This window comes from Macrotis lagotis, chromosome 8 (assembly GCF_037893015.1).
Source record: "Macrotis lagotis isolate mMagLag1 chromosome 8, bilby.v1.9.chrom.fasta, whole genome shotgun sequence".
Classification (NCBI taxonomy): domain Eukaryota; kingdom Metazoa; phylum Chordata; class Mammalia; order Peramelemorphia; family Peramelidae; genus Macrotis; species Macrotis lagotis.
The window spans coordinates 143,363,156-143,380,110 of NC_133665.1; the positions used below are offsets into that span (position 1 = coordinate 143,363,156).

Sequence of the window (16,955 nt, forward strand, 5' to 3'; positions counted from 1 at the left end):
TATGATACAATTTAATCTCACATAAATGAAGTGCTTTGTAGATGCCAAGGAACTCTATCAACACAAGTTACCACTAGAGTAAGTTATTCTAAGTCCCCTTAGGGCAGGAATAAGGTTTTCCACCTTTCTGTAGACCCAGAACCCACCACAGCACCCAATACCCTGGAGATAGACAATAAATATCTACGGATGATAAAATGAAACTCAATCCACAAAGGATTGTCTTTCTTCCTGAGTTTCTCTTTCCATTCACTTTTCCAACCAAGGGTAGTTAACTATTATCCCAGTCATTACATTTTTAAGTTGTATTTCTTTTTTATTTTTTTAACAAGGCAATGGGGTTAAGTGACTTGCCCAAGGTCATTGGGCAAGTAAAGATTAAGTGTCTGAACCTGAATTTGAACTTAGGTCCTCCTGACTTCAGGTCTGGTGCACTATCCACTTGCACCACCTAGCTGCCCCAGTTGTATTTCTTTGTGTACTTCTTTTTTAGGACTATAAAAAGCCACTACCAAATCTCACTACTTCTTTCACATCATTTATAAAATCAGTGCCATTTTCCAGTTATACTTTATCTTATTATCAACTTGCAGCGTACATGTGGCCTATAGAAATCTTTGGAAGGTAGAAAGACACTTAAGTGCGATGATTAGTAAGAAGGCAATTCTCAATTACATTTCCTTCATTTCCTTCTAAATTAATAAAGCCACTAGCCTTCATATCAAAAGAGGGATCAGTTTGTCCAGATCTTACTCAGGCATCCTTGCAACTGGCATCACACATCTGCAGAGCAGTTGACTAAGGGGAGCAGAGGATGTGGTGGCAGAACCCAAAAGCTCACTTATCTCTATAAGGATCCAATCCATGTCCCTAGTGGTCTCTGTAGTGACAAAGCCTAACCAACTGAGCTAATTATACACAAAGGTCTTGTTCAAGGAGTGTGTAATTACCTTAATCCATGCTTCTGAAATGGCTTTCTCATATCGAACAGCTGACTTGATCACATCAAAGAGAAGAGAAACACAGTCCTGATTGCTATTATCTTGATTTCCCGAACTATAAGTAGAGGGGGGAAAAACATGTCTATCCATGTCCATGAACCAGAAGCATCTCTCTATCACACTGCAGCTAGGCTGCGTTCAGGAGACTGCCCAGTTAAGTGCTTTGTCCTTCAAATAACAATCAGAACAGTGGCTTCTCTGATGACCACAAGAGGAGCTTTGTTCCTTGGGTAGATAACGAAAGAGATGTTAAGTTCTACTATACCTCACTTGACTTTTATTTTTCAACTTGCTTTGGGAAGTATGAAGCTGAGGTGGCAAAATACAATAGTCTAGATCCAACTTTTTCCGAAGCTCAGAAATCACCTGCAGAAAGCAAAGATTCCTGGTACATTCTAATCACAATGGATATACTCAAAGCACTAAAATGATATTGACATTCTTTTAAATTTGGGGAATTGGAACAATTAAATAAATGAAATACCAACTTTTATTTTAATATAAAAGATTGATAATAATGAGGTGTCTTAATCTTCAAAATGCTAAGTGTTTGACATTCTATAAGAAAGCAAATATGGTCTCATGAGAAAGAATATGACCAGAAGTGCTGTTCTGTGTTCCCAGGTGGAACCTTGATTCACTAATCAATCAGGAGATGGGGGGAAAGAATACAAACAAATTCATGGAAAGATTAGCACTTTTTTTCTGGTTCTTTGAGTATGAATTAAAAAGTACTTCATATTTTTAAGTTTCATTTTCATTTCAGAACAGAAACTCCCTAAAGGCTGAACAAAAATCTATGCATGTTGCAGTGTTTAGTAGGTAGACATAAATTTCAGGTAGCTGATAAGTAAATAATAACAATGTACCTCTAATGCATCTGTGGCTGTGACCGTGTGAAGAATGAACTTGATTATCACAGGTAAATTTTCCAGTGTCACAGCTGAAAGTTTATCCATTACTAAGTGACGAACCTAAAATGGTAAGAAAGACTACCTTATAACTTACGTCTTTCAAATTCAATACTCAGATCTATCTACTACCTGTGGAAAAAATAGAAAATTTCTTGGTGCCTTGTATATAATATGGGGAGGAAATAAATCTGACTCAATGGAAATCTCAAAGAAACTGAATGATAAAAAAAGGTAATTACCAAAGATATATAATACACATAATTTTATTATTATCATCTTCTCAGATTTTGGAGCCTGAATTTTTCAAAGTCAGAAGAAAGGGGGTGGGTAGATGTGTGGGAATACATTCTTTCTATGCACAGAATTCAATAAAGTTCCAGTATTATGAATATTTACAACAACAAAATCTCTCTCTGCTTTAATCTAAGTAACAAAATGAACCATTAATCTGCTGCAGTTTAAGTTACAGTTCATCTCTAAAACAAGTTTTTATTTATCCCACTTGCCCTAAAAAAAGAGTAAACAAGATAATGTACTTTCAAAATACAATTTTCACCACAATGACTTTCTTTAAAAGCATCTGTTCCTTGAAAAACTGGTAGGCAGTTGGCTGTCTCTCCTTCCTTCCCTACCTTAGACAGAAGCTTTGAATCAAGTTGGAGACTAGAGAGCACATCCAGGATTGGGACTGTCAGTGTTGTATTCTTCATCAGAAGGTCACTATGTACAAGTAGCAGTAATTACACAAGAATTAACAGAGAATCAGGTGAATGCAAACTTAGGAAAATTTCCCTCTCTATAGATGTGGGCTCAGATAACATTATCATGATGGACTATGTAGGGTAAAAGCATCTTTTTTCTTTTCTTTTCAAAGGGTTGAATTAGGAAGCCACATAAGGATGAAAGACGTCCACAAAAAGCCCAATCTAGAACAATGTGGGAAAAATCCTGGTGGATAAGATGATGAGTCCTTTTCATGAAAAAGAGCAAACCATTGCCACAATATCCCCTCTGTTCTTACTAAGGGCTTAAAGTGACAAAGTCAAACTTTGCTTCTAAAACAAGTACAAACTTTCCTCTTCTCCTTCAATCCATAGTCTTTCCTCAAAAATTAAAAAAAAAATCTGGAGAAGCAATATTGTGTGCCAATAGAACTGGTGTCCTAGTAAAGAAGACTCGGTTTCAGTCTATTTTATTTCAGCTCTTACTCAAACTTAATATTTTTGAAAAAATTCAGCTAATGAGACAGATTTTTTTTATACACACAAAATAAACCTCCTTAACTAAATACCAACAAACCCTTAGTCAGGGATTCATCAACAGGTACATCTCATATCTCCAAGTCCCTGCCCAAGGGGCAGAATCTGATAATGGCAGCAGTACACATGGAAAATAAAAAAGTTCATCAAGTCCAAGGAGCTACATTTCCTTGATACTGATTTATACAAAGATAGGGCCTGGATCTGACTGGCACATTCTCTGCAACCTAAAAGTCTCAGAGAGTAGTACAGAACAGTGAGATGTTTTGTGACTTGCTCAAGGTCACATGGCTAGTATGTGTCAGAGAGAAGATATGAACTCAGATCTTCCTCAATTCAAAGATGTGTCTCTTGACATCATGTTACTTGGCCTCTCTTGATAACTAGTTTATACAGGATTCACTAAATCTGGGACCTTCGTGTACTTAGCTTATCCACACTTTGGCTCTCTAATTGATGGCTATAAATCACATAGCTTGGATGATTCCTCAAGACTCCAGACCAGGTCAGAATAAACAATGTCTAAGACACTAGCCTCTGACCTAGCAACTCTCTAAATGGAAGGTGTCAATCTGCATCAGTAAAGACAGATTCCCCAGGGCAGTCAGGTGGCACAGTGGATAAAGCTCGAGGACCTGAGTCCAAAACCGGCCTCAGACACTTAATAATTACCCAGCTGTATGACCTTGGGCAAGTCATTTAACCCCACTACCTTGCAAAAACAAAAACAAACAAAAAATCCCCAAGACAATTTCCCCAATATGAATTCTCTGTACCAATTAAATCTTCAATTCAGTTTTTAAAAATGTAACCAAGATTTATATGCCCCACTAAGTCAAGTCCTACCTAGCTCTTGAGTAATTTCTTATTCCTATCTCAAATTTCAGTTTTCCCACTTCAGCACATCTCTCTTGTTTCTGCCACTTCTCTTTGCAGAATTCTATACGTACCTGGTTTCTCCATTAGTTTGTAATCTCCTGAAGGGCAAGACATACACTTTCTCTTTTTTCAAAAAAGAACTCCCCAAAGAATATTGAATTCCTTGCACAAGATGGATACCCTGAAAACACTGTGGATGAAAGAACGTGGACCCTTTCCTTTTCATCCACAGTGTTCAAAGCAATGTTGCAAAAGGTCATCTCAAATTGAATCAGATCAGGTCAATGAAGAAACCCTGCTGGGATCCAGATTCCCTTTCCTCTAAAGTAGTGATGTTTATCTCCTGGAGAGTTGGCACAAGTCCTGACCTATGGTGGGGGCTGCTGCAAAGTTTCTTTTCCTCACATTTCCCTCAATCTAGCCTTGCCCTTCTCCAGGAGGTACAAATGAAGGAACAGCATATTTCAAAGTTCCCATGAACCTCCAGGCCTGCTAAAGACTTCTTTTCTAAAAGAACCTGAAATCATCCTCAGGAGCTGTGAGAGGTCCCAGAGGATTGGAGTCTTTAACAGCCTCTACAAACAAGGGATCTGAATTCAGACCGGAGTGGAGGGAGGCAATATCCCAAAGAATACCCTTCAGCAGTGGAAAACTCAGGTTCCTGCAGGGTATTAGGGATTATTATAACAGAGAATATTGGCAGACTATCTTGATTTAGACACAACTATTTTTCCATCAAAATAATATCACATCAGTAGAAATGATATCCAAATATGAATTTTTTCCTCAAATCAAACTCTGCTGTTATCCATCTGCCCTGAGTTTGTCTGCCCTTCACTCAATCTGTGAGCAAAGAATTCCTTAATTAAACAAACTGAAGGAAATGGAAGCACTAAAAATGGAGTTAAAAAAACACCACTGATGCAGCTGGAAGAAGGAATCAATCTCTTTAGGTTAAGAAAATTGTCACTTGAGAATGCTCCCCCCCCACCTTGTCTTGAGTCCACTATCACTTTTTAATCTGTTCAGAGTGTTGGAAGGACACACTAATGAAGCTAAACCTATTGGTCAGACCCTAGTGCTAAAGAGCTGTGCTCATAAAAGGCCCAAGGGAGCCAAAGCAATGACTCCAGAGGGAGAAGCCTTGGCCTCTAATCCCACCTCTGCTTCATGTTGCTCACACGGCTCTGGGTGGGTCACTTATCTCTCCTGGGGCCCCAATTTCCACAGCAGTCCATGTACAGGCTTGGATTCAATGGTTTCTGAGAACAGGCAGCTAGGGGTGCAGTGGATAGAGCACCAGCCCTGGAGTCAGAAGGACCTGAGTTCAAATCCGACCTCACACACTTAATAATTGCCTAGCTGTATGACTTTGGGCAAATTACTTAACCCTATTGCCTTAAATAAAAATAAAAATAGATAGATAATAATAAATAACTAAATGGCTTCTGAGAACCCCTGACAGCTTTAGATCCATGAACACATGACAGGGAAAATAAACCAAAACAAATAAGCTCTAATGGTTGTCCAGTAACATCTTTTTTTAGGTTTTTTTTTTTTGCAAACCTAAAATTTTTTTTAATATATATATATATATATATATATACATACACACACATATATATATAAAATTATAAAAAAATTGCTAGCCACCCCCCAGTAATATCTTAATGGAAGAAGGATGACCCTCTCACTTAGAGCAAAATGACAAAACCCATTTCCAACAAGATCCTGCTGAAGGGGCTCTCCACCTATGGTACCTCAGCTCTCCAGCTACATCACCATGTTGAGAGTCTCCAATTATCTCAGGCAAACTGGTTATGAGGTCGTGCTGTACAGTTACTGGTGCAATACTGATCAGCTGCATAATCTTGGTTGTAAGGTCCTAAAAGGTAAAAAAAATCCAAATCCAGCAAATTAGGAGGACAAAGACAATGTCTCATTCACTGTGCAGTGCCATAGCATCTTTTCAGAGCCTAGAAAAGTCAACAGATGAGATTGTGCCATATTACCTGAGGCCCAATTACCAAGTTTAGGCAAGTCATTTAACTTCTCTGGATCTTAGTTGCTTTATCTGTAAAATGCAGATAATAGTTTTTTCTTTCTTTCTTTTTTTTTTTAAAGATTTTTCAAGGCAGTGGGGTTAAGTGGTTTGCCCAAGGCCACACAGCTATTGACTGAGGTCGGATTTGAATTCAAGTACTCCTGACTCCAAGGCTGGTGCTCTATCCACTGCGCCACCTAGCTGCCCCAGTGCCATAGCATCTTAACAGCTCTCATAGATGTTAACTTATCCTAAAGCATTTATTTCTTGCCTGACTTTTCTCTTTTAGCCTCAAGTCCCCTTTTCCCAGGCCACCAGTCTAGAATTCTCTGGGAGAATCTAACCACCGAGATGGTGTTCATGGCCCACATGATAGTAAATGGCCCACATTTCCAGTAGGCATGGGCCAGTAAGATAGACCTTTTAGACACTTCTTTATTAATATGATGTTGGCAAAGTTTAAATAGATGTAATTCATGGTAGATAGACTTTTGATTCCATTACTGAATCATAGGATTTAGCTGGCAGTAAACCTTCAAGTTAGGATATACTTTCAGTAAAATCTGAACACTGGTTTGGAGTTTTACTAGATTCCATAATCAAAGGCAGTCCCTTCAATGGAACTAAATATCTTGGTCTACCATTTATTGGATAGGTTACTGGACATCTCCACTCTTAGTGTTCTGAGAGCCCACACCTCTGCCTGGTTGAGACTAGCAGATAACCCTCTCATCTAGCCCTGACCACTTCTCAAAAGCCTCAGTTATAATTCCACTATATATATATTTATATATATATATATATGATTCCTAGACAACAGCATCACAGCCCAGACCACCAGTCTAAGATCACACTTCCACTCAACCACAGGTGAACTTGCAACATGTCAAATTGGGTTAAATGAGCCCAACATAAGGCATTATTTTGGCCTCAAACTTTCATATCACTTTGACTAATCCCTGGCTAAGTAGGCAACACACACACACACACACACACACAAACCTACTCCTGACCTCCCTAATACCTAGGATGGGACTCCATTTATTCATTCATTCAGCATTCCTTTAAATATCTACTTTGTACCAGACTTTGTACCAGACATAGAAGATATAAAAACAAAAAAAAGCTAGGCCCTGTTCAAGAAACTTACATTCACTTGGGGATAGGGGAAATAGGGGAACAACTTGTACAAAGATAACTAAACATACACAATAATATTATAAAAAAAGTCTATGCTATCATAGTTGAGTGGATTTCAATGTACCTTATAAAAGCACATTAAAAATTTCCTCTTTATAGTGAAAAATATAACAAGGAAAAAGACTATAATCTGCTTTTTCCTGCTATAAAAAATGATAAGCATAGAAGAAACTGTTGGATGTATTTTTTTGTTTTATTTATATTTTATAACATGATCAAGGTTAACAATTCTTTATTTGAATATTAGAATATTTTTGTTATTAAGTTTATAGTAAATATTGAAAATTATCAAATAGATAATAAATTCTTTTTTTTTTTGCAAGGCAAATAGGGTTAAGTGGCTTGCCCAAGGCCACACAGCTAGGTAATTATTAAGTGTCTGAGACTGGATTTGAACCCAAGTACTCCTGACTCCAGGGCCAGTGCTTTACCCACTACACCACTTAGCCGCCCCAAGATAATAAATTCTAATGAATATAATCTAACAAGAATTCTTTTGGGTAAATTGTTAAACATTACCACTACCATCATTCTCAATGATTATTTCTTAATAAACTATACTACATGGAAAAAAGAAATTGATCAAAAAAAAGTAGCAAAAGGGGGAAAAGTTGCAAATTGCAAAGTTTTTGGACATGGGCCATTATGGGAATTAATTTAATTTGACTATACATATTTGTTTCAAGAGTTTTGGTTTTTCTTTGTTCTTCCTCCCATCCAGAGGAGAGAAAAAAATGCTTGTTGACTGGAAAAAAGATTTTAGTTTTAAAAAGTGTATCCTTACAGTTAGAAAATAAATAAAAAACACGATGAAGTAGGTACCTTGCCATCAATAATCCTGTCAAGCCATTTCAATTGATTGATAATAAGCCGAGGCATGTTGAGTCCATCATTATTAACACTGAAATGTTGGGAAAGGGGAAACACAAGAAATTTTAGTCTTTCTTATATGAATAGCAAATCTTAACATACAGAAGCTTTCTTTCTACTATGTAAGACTTTCAGGAAAGCTGAGGCCACTTCAAAGAAAACTTTCTTGAAGGAGACTCCTTTCCAGATCACATTGGATCTCTCTGGACATTTGACACTTACCTCTCAAAAAGAAACTCCGGTAACTTTTCAAATAAGATTCTGATAATGGCAGGCTGTAAAAAAAAATAAACACACACCAATACACACAACATACACACATATACATGTTAAACCATCAGAGAAGGTTTTTCTACATATCTCAGTTTATAAAAGGGATATTTAGCTTTTAAAAAAAACCCAGCAAGAATATGTTCTTTGTCCTAATGAACAGCAAAGCACCATGAATAGCTAGACACTCAATGAATATTTAGTGGAAGGGTGCTAATTGCAGATTCAGTACATGAATTATTTAACTCAGTCATCAGGTAGTAACAGGAAGTTTAACTAAGAACCATAAAGGTATTTGAAGATTGTTAAGTCAACTAGAGGAGGAATTTGCCTAGTCCTGCTCTGGACAACAGAAATGAGGACTGATGGACAGAACACTTAGGTGTGATATAAGGAGTTTCCTAATGACTGACATTCTAAATAAGGACTGCTTCAGAACACGTGAGATCCCACTTGTCTACAAATGTAGAAGGAAGGGCCAAATGACCTTTCTGTTGTGTGTGCTGCAGAGCAAATTCATATTCAAGCAAGATCTCTGAGATTCCCCACTGAAGAATTATATTGACCAAATCATACTCAGGACTTTCAATGGAATAAAAAAAATTTGAAGGTAAAGGATGAAGGAAAAAACAAACTAGAAAAAAGGAAGAGCTGGCAGAGATGCATGAGACTCAAAGCTGAAAAACTGAGAGATAAGGGAAATCAGGACATGACTTGGAATAGAGAGGGCTACTGGGTGAAAAGTCAATCACCAGATGTATGGCCCAGTAAGCTCCTGGAAGAAGATCCAGTTAAACAGCAGCACAGCCCTAAGGTGTGCTGGAGTGCATGATACGAGAGGTCAGGAGATAGCTATGACACCAGAGGCCCTGGCATACTGCGGGGCAAGGAGGGATAGAATAGCATGTGAAGAAGTGCTACCTGCGAGCTTCTTATTTTAGCCGTTTCTACCAACTGGGCATGAAGTTCGATGGTTTCTATACTGCTAAATGATTTCACATGTTATCAGCAGTCTCCAAATTTGCCTTCTATATGTCCTGTTATTTACATCTCTACACAAGGTCATGAAATAGTTGAACATACCAACACCATCATTACATTCACCTCTCAACAGTACTTGAATTATTTACACTGGACTCACACAAACTATCATTTTTTTTATATTTTTATGGGGGGGGAGGGTTAAAAAAAATATCTCACCTGTAAATTGTCAATTCCCAGCAGTAGTTTAATGAGGCTCTTATAGTAAGGAGTGGCCACACTATAAAAAACAGAGACACAGACTCTACTCTCAAGGATGAGCAATGAAAAAATGGTTCCTCACCAAACTGTAGCTGTTCTACTGTGTTTGTACAAGCGACATATTGACTCACAGAAAAAATTCTAGAAAAACTCTTTGGTTCTCAACTCTCATAGAAGCTGAAGTATAGGAGTGGGGGAGCAAATTGGGATGGAGAAAAAGAATACATAACTTATGATGAAATTTCAGAAATTTCAATTCCTCATTCTAGCCCAGGGAGATACTGTACCCATGTCATATCTCCACTGTACTAGATACTCTTTCCTTTCCATACCTTGTCTCCTCTTCTTGTGGTCGTTCACAAGACAAGAGGCAGTTCCTGAAACAGTCTCGATCTTCTATATATGACTCCAGGCCACTAATAAATTCCTCCACTGTCTTCAAGAAAAGAGAAAAAGGGAATAAAATGTTTGATTTACAACAAGGGTTCTTAACCTGGGTTCATAAAATTGCTTTTTCTTTAATTTTGATAACTGAATGTCTCAGGCTTTTTTTGGAGGGGGGAGGGGCAACTGGGGTTAAATGACTTGCCTAGGGTCACAAAGCTAGTAAGCATCTCAGATCCAAAAGGAACTCAGGTCCTCCTGACTTACCTAGTTGATTTTGTCTCTCCCCAGTACTCTGTCATGAGTCATTTAGCTTCCCCCGATAACTGTGTTTTAATAGAAGTAGTTTTCTTTGTAAGCCCATATACATAATGTATGTGTTATTTTATGCATTTAAAAATATCACTTTGAGAATGGGTGCCCAGGCATAACTAGACTGCTAAAGGGGTCAATTTCACATATGTTGTCTTTTTTTCCTCTTGATTTTTTTCAAGGCAATGGTGTTAAGTGACTTGCCCAAGGTCACCAGCTAGGTAATTATTACATGTCTGAGGCTAGATTTGAACTAAGGTCCTCCAGACTCCAGGCCGGTACTCTATTCACTGTGCCACCTAGTTGCCCAAAGGGCCCATTTCATGAGAAAGGTTAAGAACACTTGATTTAGAGTTTTCTTGTCAATGGCAAAATATCTCTCTAACCTATCTCAACTCTACAAGGATGTCTTTCAAGCTGACCATGCTTCAGTATAAAATATTTCTAGCAAAAACAGAAAAAACAGAGCAAGAAATACATACTTTGGGATAAGAAGGGTTTTTCTTCAAGGATTGAGAGAGCTTCCTTTGGAAAATTGCTTGATCCACAGCTTACAAAATAAAAATAAAAAAGTTGATGTCAGAAGCAATGATCAAATTTAAATTTCAAGCAGATTGTCTTTAATGCAGATTACTATTTCAAGTTCTAGAACTCTCCCAAATGTTATCAAATTTTACGAGGTTCCATGTCTCTGGCCTGAATGAACCAAAAGAAAGTTTTTTAGCTTAATACCAGCATCAAAACCATACAAGTTCTTAAGAATATAAACCCTAGCTCTGCTAGAAGATTAACAAAGATATGTATATAAAATATCTTTCCCATTGAAGTTTTAATGTTACGAAGCAACACCAGTATCTTCTATTTTAATGGAACTCCCTTCTCTTAAACAGGGGATAAATAATTGATGATCCTGAGCACTCTAAACCCTTTCATCCTATTACAAACTTTATAAACATAAACAATTATGATACTCTTCATGAAATAGGTGGCCCATTGGAAAGAATATGAATTTGGCAAAGTCAGGAATTTAAGTCTTGTCTCAATCTATTTCTTTTTGATCCTAGGCAAATCACTTAATCTCTATGCCTCAAGGTTCCTCATCAGTAAAACAGGGATAACAGTATCTTATTCACAAGGTTATTAGGAAGATCAGAAGAGGTATGTAAAAGAGCTTTGCAAACTTTAAAATACTAAATAAATAAAAGCTATTATATTTCTTATGAAAACAAAAATTATGACACTTCAAATCTCTAAAGACAACTAATTTCAAAAAATATCTATTAAATTTAAAATGGCATATCTAACATTGTCTTTTTTTTTTTAATCTGGGTACCCTCTGAAGCTCCTGATGCCTTCTGGATATTTTAAAAAATATTTCATCACTACCATTCTTTTTTTTGTATCTATCATTAAATTAATACAAATGTTAAAAAGCTATGTGTAATGGATTTTTATGGAACCATATAGTACACTTTTTTATTCGTATGGGGAAATATCCACATTTCTAGATATCTCTCAAGTTTACGAAAAATGGAAAATTAAAAAAATGTTTCTTAAAGACCTAGAGAATAATATCTTCTGGAAAACAATTTTTTCCTGTTCCCTAGCTGATAACATTTTCCCTTCTCTTCCCTTCTTCTTCCCAGACTTTTCTTATCTCTATGACATTAAATTTCAAAAGCATATAATTTGACCATCTCTCTCTCTCTCTCTCACACACACACACACACACACATACACACACGACTTCAATATGACATCAAAATTGAAGATAAAGATAAGAATATTACCTAGTTGATTTTGTCTCTCCCCAGTTTTAAGAGTGATTCCTGCTGTCTTGAGAAGTTTTATAAAAGCACTATCATTCTCTACTACTTCATTCCGAGGAAGTGATTTTCTTGGCTTTTTACTCACTTCATTCTTCTTGGCTTCAAAAGAAAGTAAATTTCTCATAGGTTCCATGATCAGAAAAGCAGATGTTAAATACAAACAAAACAAGAAACTTGGTATCTCCCAAAGATAACAAGATCTATGATAAAAACCTCAAGTATAAAAGCAGTTAATCACTGCTTAAAAAGAAAAATTAGATCAATGAATATGACCCTTTCTATGGGTTAATTTTTACTCAAGGAACCTCAAATGTATAAAATCTACAGTGAAGAAACAACAAAAATTTTTCTATTTTAGTGTTTAAGGACAATTAAAAGGAACACAAATTTCTGCCATTCTCATATACTGAAACTCAAACTGACTTCTACAGGAATTCAAAATATGTTGAATAAACAGTCAGAACTAGAAATAATATGTGATCCACCTCTCTACTGATCCTTTCTTTTCTGTCTCTCTTTTCCTTATATTTTATCTTCAATCCCTGAGTAAAATTTAAAACAAAATATTGAAAAAAGATAAAAATAAATTTTTATAAATGTTACTATAGCTAATAGATGCATCCAGCTATGAGTTTTATCCTTGCTCTTTCAATGCAAATAAACATAGGTATAAGAAATTTATTTATTGCACATCCCTAAACCCTGGTTTCTTTCCAAGAAAGTAAATATAAAGGTTTCTCACTTTTGGCAATACTAGACAGCATTTTAAAATTTTGGGGGGTTAAGTGACTTGCCCAAGGTCACACAGCTAGGCAATTATTGCATGTCTGAGGCTAGATTTGAACTCAGGTCCTCCTGACTCCAGGGCCAGAGCTCTATGTACTGCGCCACCTAGCTGCCCCTATATGCAGCATTTTCTAAGCAGTACTTTGATTTTTTTTAATGACTACTCATGTTCCCATTTAGATTTAAATAGTTTCAATTAGGAAAAAAACCACATGCTTTATAGAAACTTTACCAAAGGATTGTTAAGTCACCAAATTTTCTATTACCCAAATAAAAAAAAGTTCATTACTGTTAATTTTTTACATTTGGAAGTGTTTCTGTTGCTGCAAGTATACAAAAGAAAATCCAACACATATTTTCAACCAATATCTTGGCTCAGAATCAGCAGATACAATTCCCCAAACTAGACAAGATAATAAGCTCCACAATTATAAAACTTGGCAATCAATATACTAGCGCTCCCATCTTTTTTTTTTTGTTTTTGCAAGGCAAATGGGGTTAAGTGGCTTGCCCAAGGCCACACAGCTAGGTAATTACTAAGTGTCTGAGGCCAGATTTGAACCCAGGTACTCCTGACTCCAAGGCCGGTGCTTTATCCACTATGCCACCTAGTTGCCCCTAGAGCTCCCATTTTTAAGAAATAAGTACACTGAACTAAAATCATTGTCCATAACCTCTTATTTAGTATTTAATGTCTAGTATTGTTACCCAACAGTTTTAGGTAAATAAATCATCTTCCTAACATAAAAAGTCTTCTTTCCACCTAGATTATAAGCTCCTAGAGGGCAGGCAAGGACTGTGTATTATAAATGTTTGTATCTCTTTCAATACCAAAACATGGAGCTTTTGTAACATTGCTACTTAATAAATGGAATAAACAGAAGCTGACATTTCCTCAGCAGTGCCTGGTGTCTTGATACATGAATCCTCAGACCTCCCCAGCAGCCAGCCACTTGGCCTGTCTGACCACCCCAGGGACAACTCATTCCAAAGATTTGCTGAATGAACATTCACATACTGGAGTGATCTTCCGTCAGGCTCTTTCTGTCTTCAGATCTCATATGTTTTCTTTTCCCAAACATTGTGGTCAGTATCTTCTATAAGCAAAATCTCTTCCTACAGTAATGTCAGAGAGGATAAGTTAACAAGGTTGAATCTTATAAGAAAAATGTTTCACAAGATCAAGTAGAATTTAATCTCTACAGTAAACCTATCTAAATCTCAGAGAGCTGATTGCCATTCCATGAAGAATCTATCTCCCTCTATTTTAAGCCTCTCTCCCATTACAGCTCGAATCACAATTATCTACATGTCTCTCCTCTATAAGTAACAATAGATGAGGGATCTGGGCTTCTTAGGATATCCTCTAGTGCACACTTGGCAGTCCCTAATATAACTTACAGACCAAAGATTCTTTTTTTTAAGGTGTTTTTTTTTTGCAAGGTAAATGGGGTTAAGTGGCTTGCCCAAGGCCACACAGCTAGGTAATTATTAAATGTCTGAGACCGGATTTGAACCCAGGTACTCCTGACTCCAGGGCCAGTGTTTTATCCACTATGCCACCTAGCCTCCCCAGACCAAAGATTCTTTACAAATGTTTTGGCTAGTATAGAAATAAAACTTCCTCATAGAGAGTATTCCAGGTATTGTGTTAAGTGCTGGAGATACAATGGAAAACAAAATTTAAAAACAAAACCAGTCCCTGCTTTCAAATTAATGGGGAAGATGATATGTAAACAACTATGAATAATTAAGATACATATAGGATAAAAAGGGGCTAAGTTCTGAAAGAATGCACTGAAATTAAGGACTGGAAAAGATTTTTTGAAGAAAATGAGATTGGAGGAAAACAGGAGATGAGGAAGGAGAGAATTACAGGCCTGGGAAGAGCCAATGAAAATACCTGAATTTGGGAGATACACTATTGTGTCCAAGGAAAGGCAAAGATATATCACTAAATCTCCTTAATTTTACATATGAGAAAACTAAGGCTCAAGGATGATACAATGACCTGTTCAAAGTAACAAAACAGTGAATCAACTAAGATCCAATGAATTAAAAATCCAGTGCTCTTCCTATAATAGCAATATCCTGGTGATGTCTAAAAGTCATAGCCATTCTAGATGGGCATTGCCTCTGTCAAACTGAGACCCATAAAGACCTTAGCTTAAAAAGGCCGCTGCATGCAGGGTCATCTCCAGTTATCCTGCTCCTTATCTGACCAATGGACCCATAAGGCTGGAGAGCACAGTCTAGCCCCCCTCACTCAAATCCAATTCACCTGCTTATCAAGGCATCCCCTCCCTGATGGCATGGTCTTGAAGAATGAAGGACAAATAACTTATCAAAGAAACTAAAATGGTTTGCCATTTCCTTCTCCAATGGTTTAAGACAAAACGAAGTTTAGTGATTTGCCCAGAGTCACTCAGCTAGTATGTGTTTTAAGTATTTGAACTCAGGTCTTCCCTACTCCAGGCCCAGCACTTTATCCACTAAGTCACATAGCTGCCTAGTATTCATTACTCCCCCATATATTTGGCACATCATATTGCTTTAAACTGGCCATCAATTAATATTTAATAAGATATGAGAACTGAGACTAAGTAGCTTTCTTTGTAATCCTTGAAGTTCAAAGTTATACATATGTGTGTGAAGATATACATATATATGTGTATATTTGTGTCTCCTTGGGTGACAGGGAGTACAAAGATATGGTCTCAGTTCTCAAAAATTATATATTCTACGAATATATATGGGTATATGTATATGTATGTGTGTATGTTCCTAAGTCTTAGTGCAGTTTTAAGTATGTATAACTCAAATACTTATTTCAACTATGTGCCTGCTACTTGCTGGAGAAGCAATGGAGAACAGAGTCTGCCCTCAAGCAGATTATATGGGGGAAGACATAAAAATACCCAGGAGTGTCCTTACTTTCCCATACTATCCCCAGCCTTTAGCATAGTACTTGGCATCTCCCAACTTTGGCTATTTTCAACATCTGTTCCCAGACCTGAAATTCGCTCCTTCTCCTGATTTCTTTCCATCTCACTTTTTCCAGTCCTTAATTTTAGTGTCTTCTCTAGGAACTTATGTCCACTTAACCTGTGCAGATCTTATTTATATATAGTTGTTTGCATGTCATCTTAGATCAGCTTACCAAAAACAGGTGCACAAAAAGTTAACTGATTAAAAATCCACCTTACATACAAACTAGATACTGTGAGGGGGCAGCTAGGTGGTGCGGTGGATAGAGCCCCGGCCCTGGAGTCAGGAGGACCTGAGTTCAAATCCGACCTCAGACACTTAATAATGACCCAGCTGTGTGGCCTTGGGCAAGTCACTTCACCCCATTGCCTTGCAAAACTTGACAGGGCCTGGAGTCCGGAAGTTCTGCCTAAGACAATGCGTGCATAAGCACGTCCCTTGCCCTCTCTCTGCCTCAGTTTCCTCATCTGTAAAATGGGACCATAAGAGGTCCACCTGGGAACCTCGAGGGCACAACACGGACCTACAGCTACCCATCGTTATTATGATTATTATTATTGTTACTGGTAATTTTTTTTCGGTTTTTGCAAGGCAACGGGGTGAAGTGGCTTGCCCAAGGCCACACAGCGTCTGAGCCGCACCTGAACTCAGGCCCTCCTGGCCCGGGGGCCGGGGCTCCCTCCGCCGCGTCCCCTGCAGGCAGGAGCGGCACGGGGAGGGGCACTGGGAGTAACCGGGCCCGGGGCCGGGCCGGGCCGGCTCCCCTCCCCCGCCTCCCGGCGGCCCGGGTCCCCGCTGGGCCGGGGCGCTGGCCCTCTCCACCTCGCTCCCCCGAAGCCCCGGGCCCGGGAACGGCGGTCTCCGCGCCCGCACCTGGGCTCCGCCGCTCCCGCCGCCGCCGCCGCTCCGGCCCCCCGCGTCCGCACGCCGGCTCGCTCCGCTCCGGCCCGCGAGCCGCTCGACTTTCCCGCCCGGCG

The 16,955-nt window shown here is 38.1% G+C and overlaps 1 protein-coding gene across 2 annotated transcripts in view; it reads right to left on the minus strand.

Moving 5' to 3' along the window:
- The window catches only part of FANCD2 (FA complementation group D2), a 70,972-nt gene extending 54,022 nt beyond the window's left edge, over positions 1-16,950 (minus strand). Inside the window, exons 1-13 of one of the 2 annotated variants that reach the window (XM_074198595.1) lie at positions 16,852-16,950; positions 14,009-14,106; positions 12,166-12,303; positions 10,858-10,925; positions 10,012-10,115; positions 9,638-9,698; positions 8,390-8,442; positions 8,120-8,198; positions 5,814-5,938; positions 2,548-2,635; positions 1,871-1,975; positions 1,267-1,367; positions 951-1,056 (exon numbers count right to left, since the gene is read on the minus strand). In XM_074198595.1, coding sequence (XP_074054696.1) covers positions 951-1,056; positions 1,267-1,367; positions 1,871-1,975; positions 2,548-2,635; positions 5,814-5,938; positions 8,120-8,198; positions 8,390-8,442; positions 9,638-9,698; positions 10,012-10,115; positions 10,858-10,925; positions 12,166-12,303; positions 14,009-14,072 — 1,092 coding nt within the window. In that variant the 5' untranslated portion in view covers positions 14,073-14,106; positions 16,852-16,950. The other variant, XM_074198597.1, reaches the window with a different exon arrangement.
- Between the last annotated feature and the right edge of the window lie 5 nt (positions 16,951-16,955).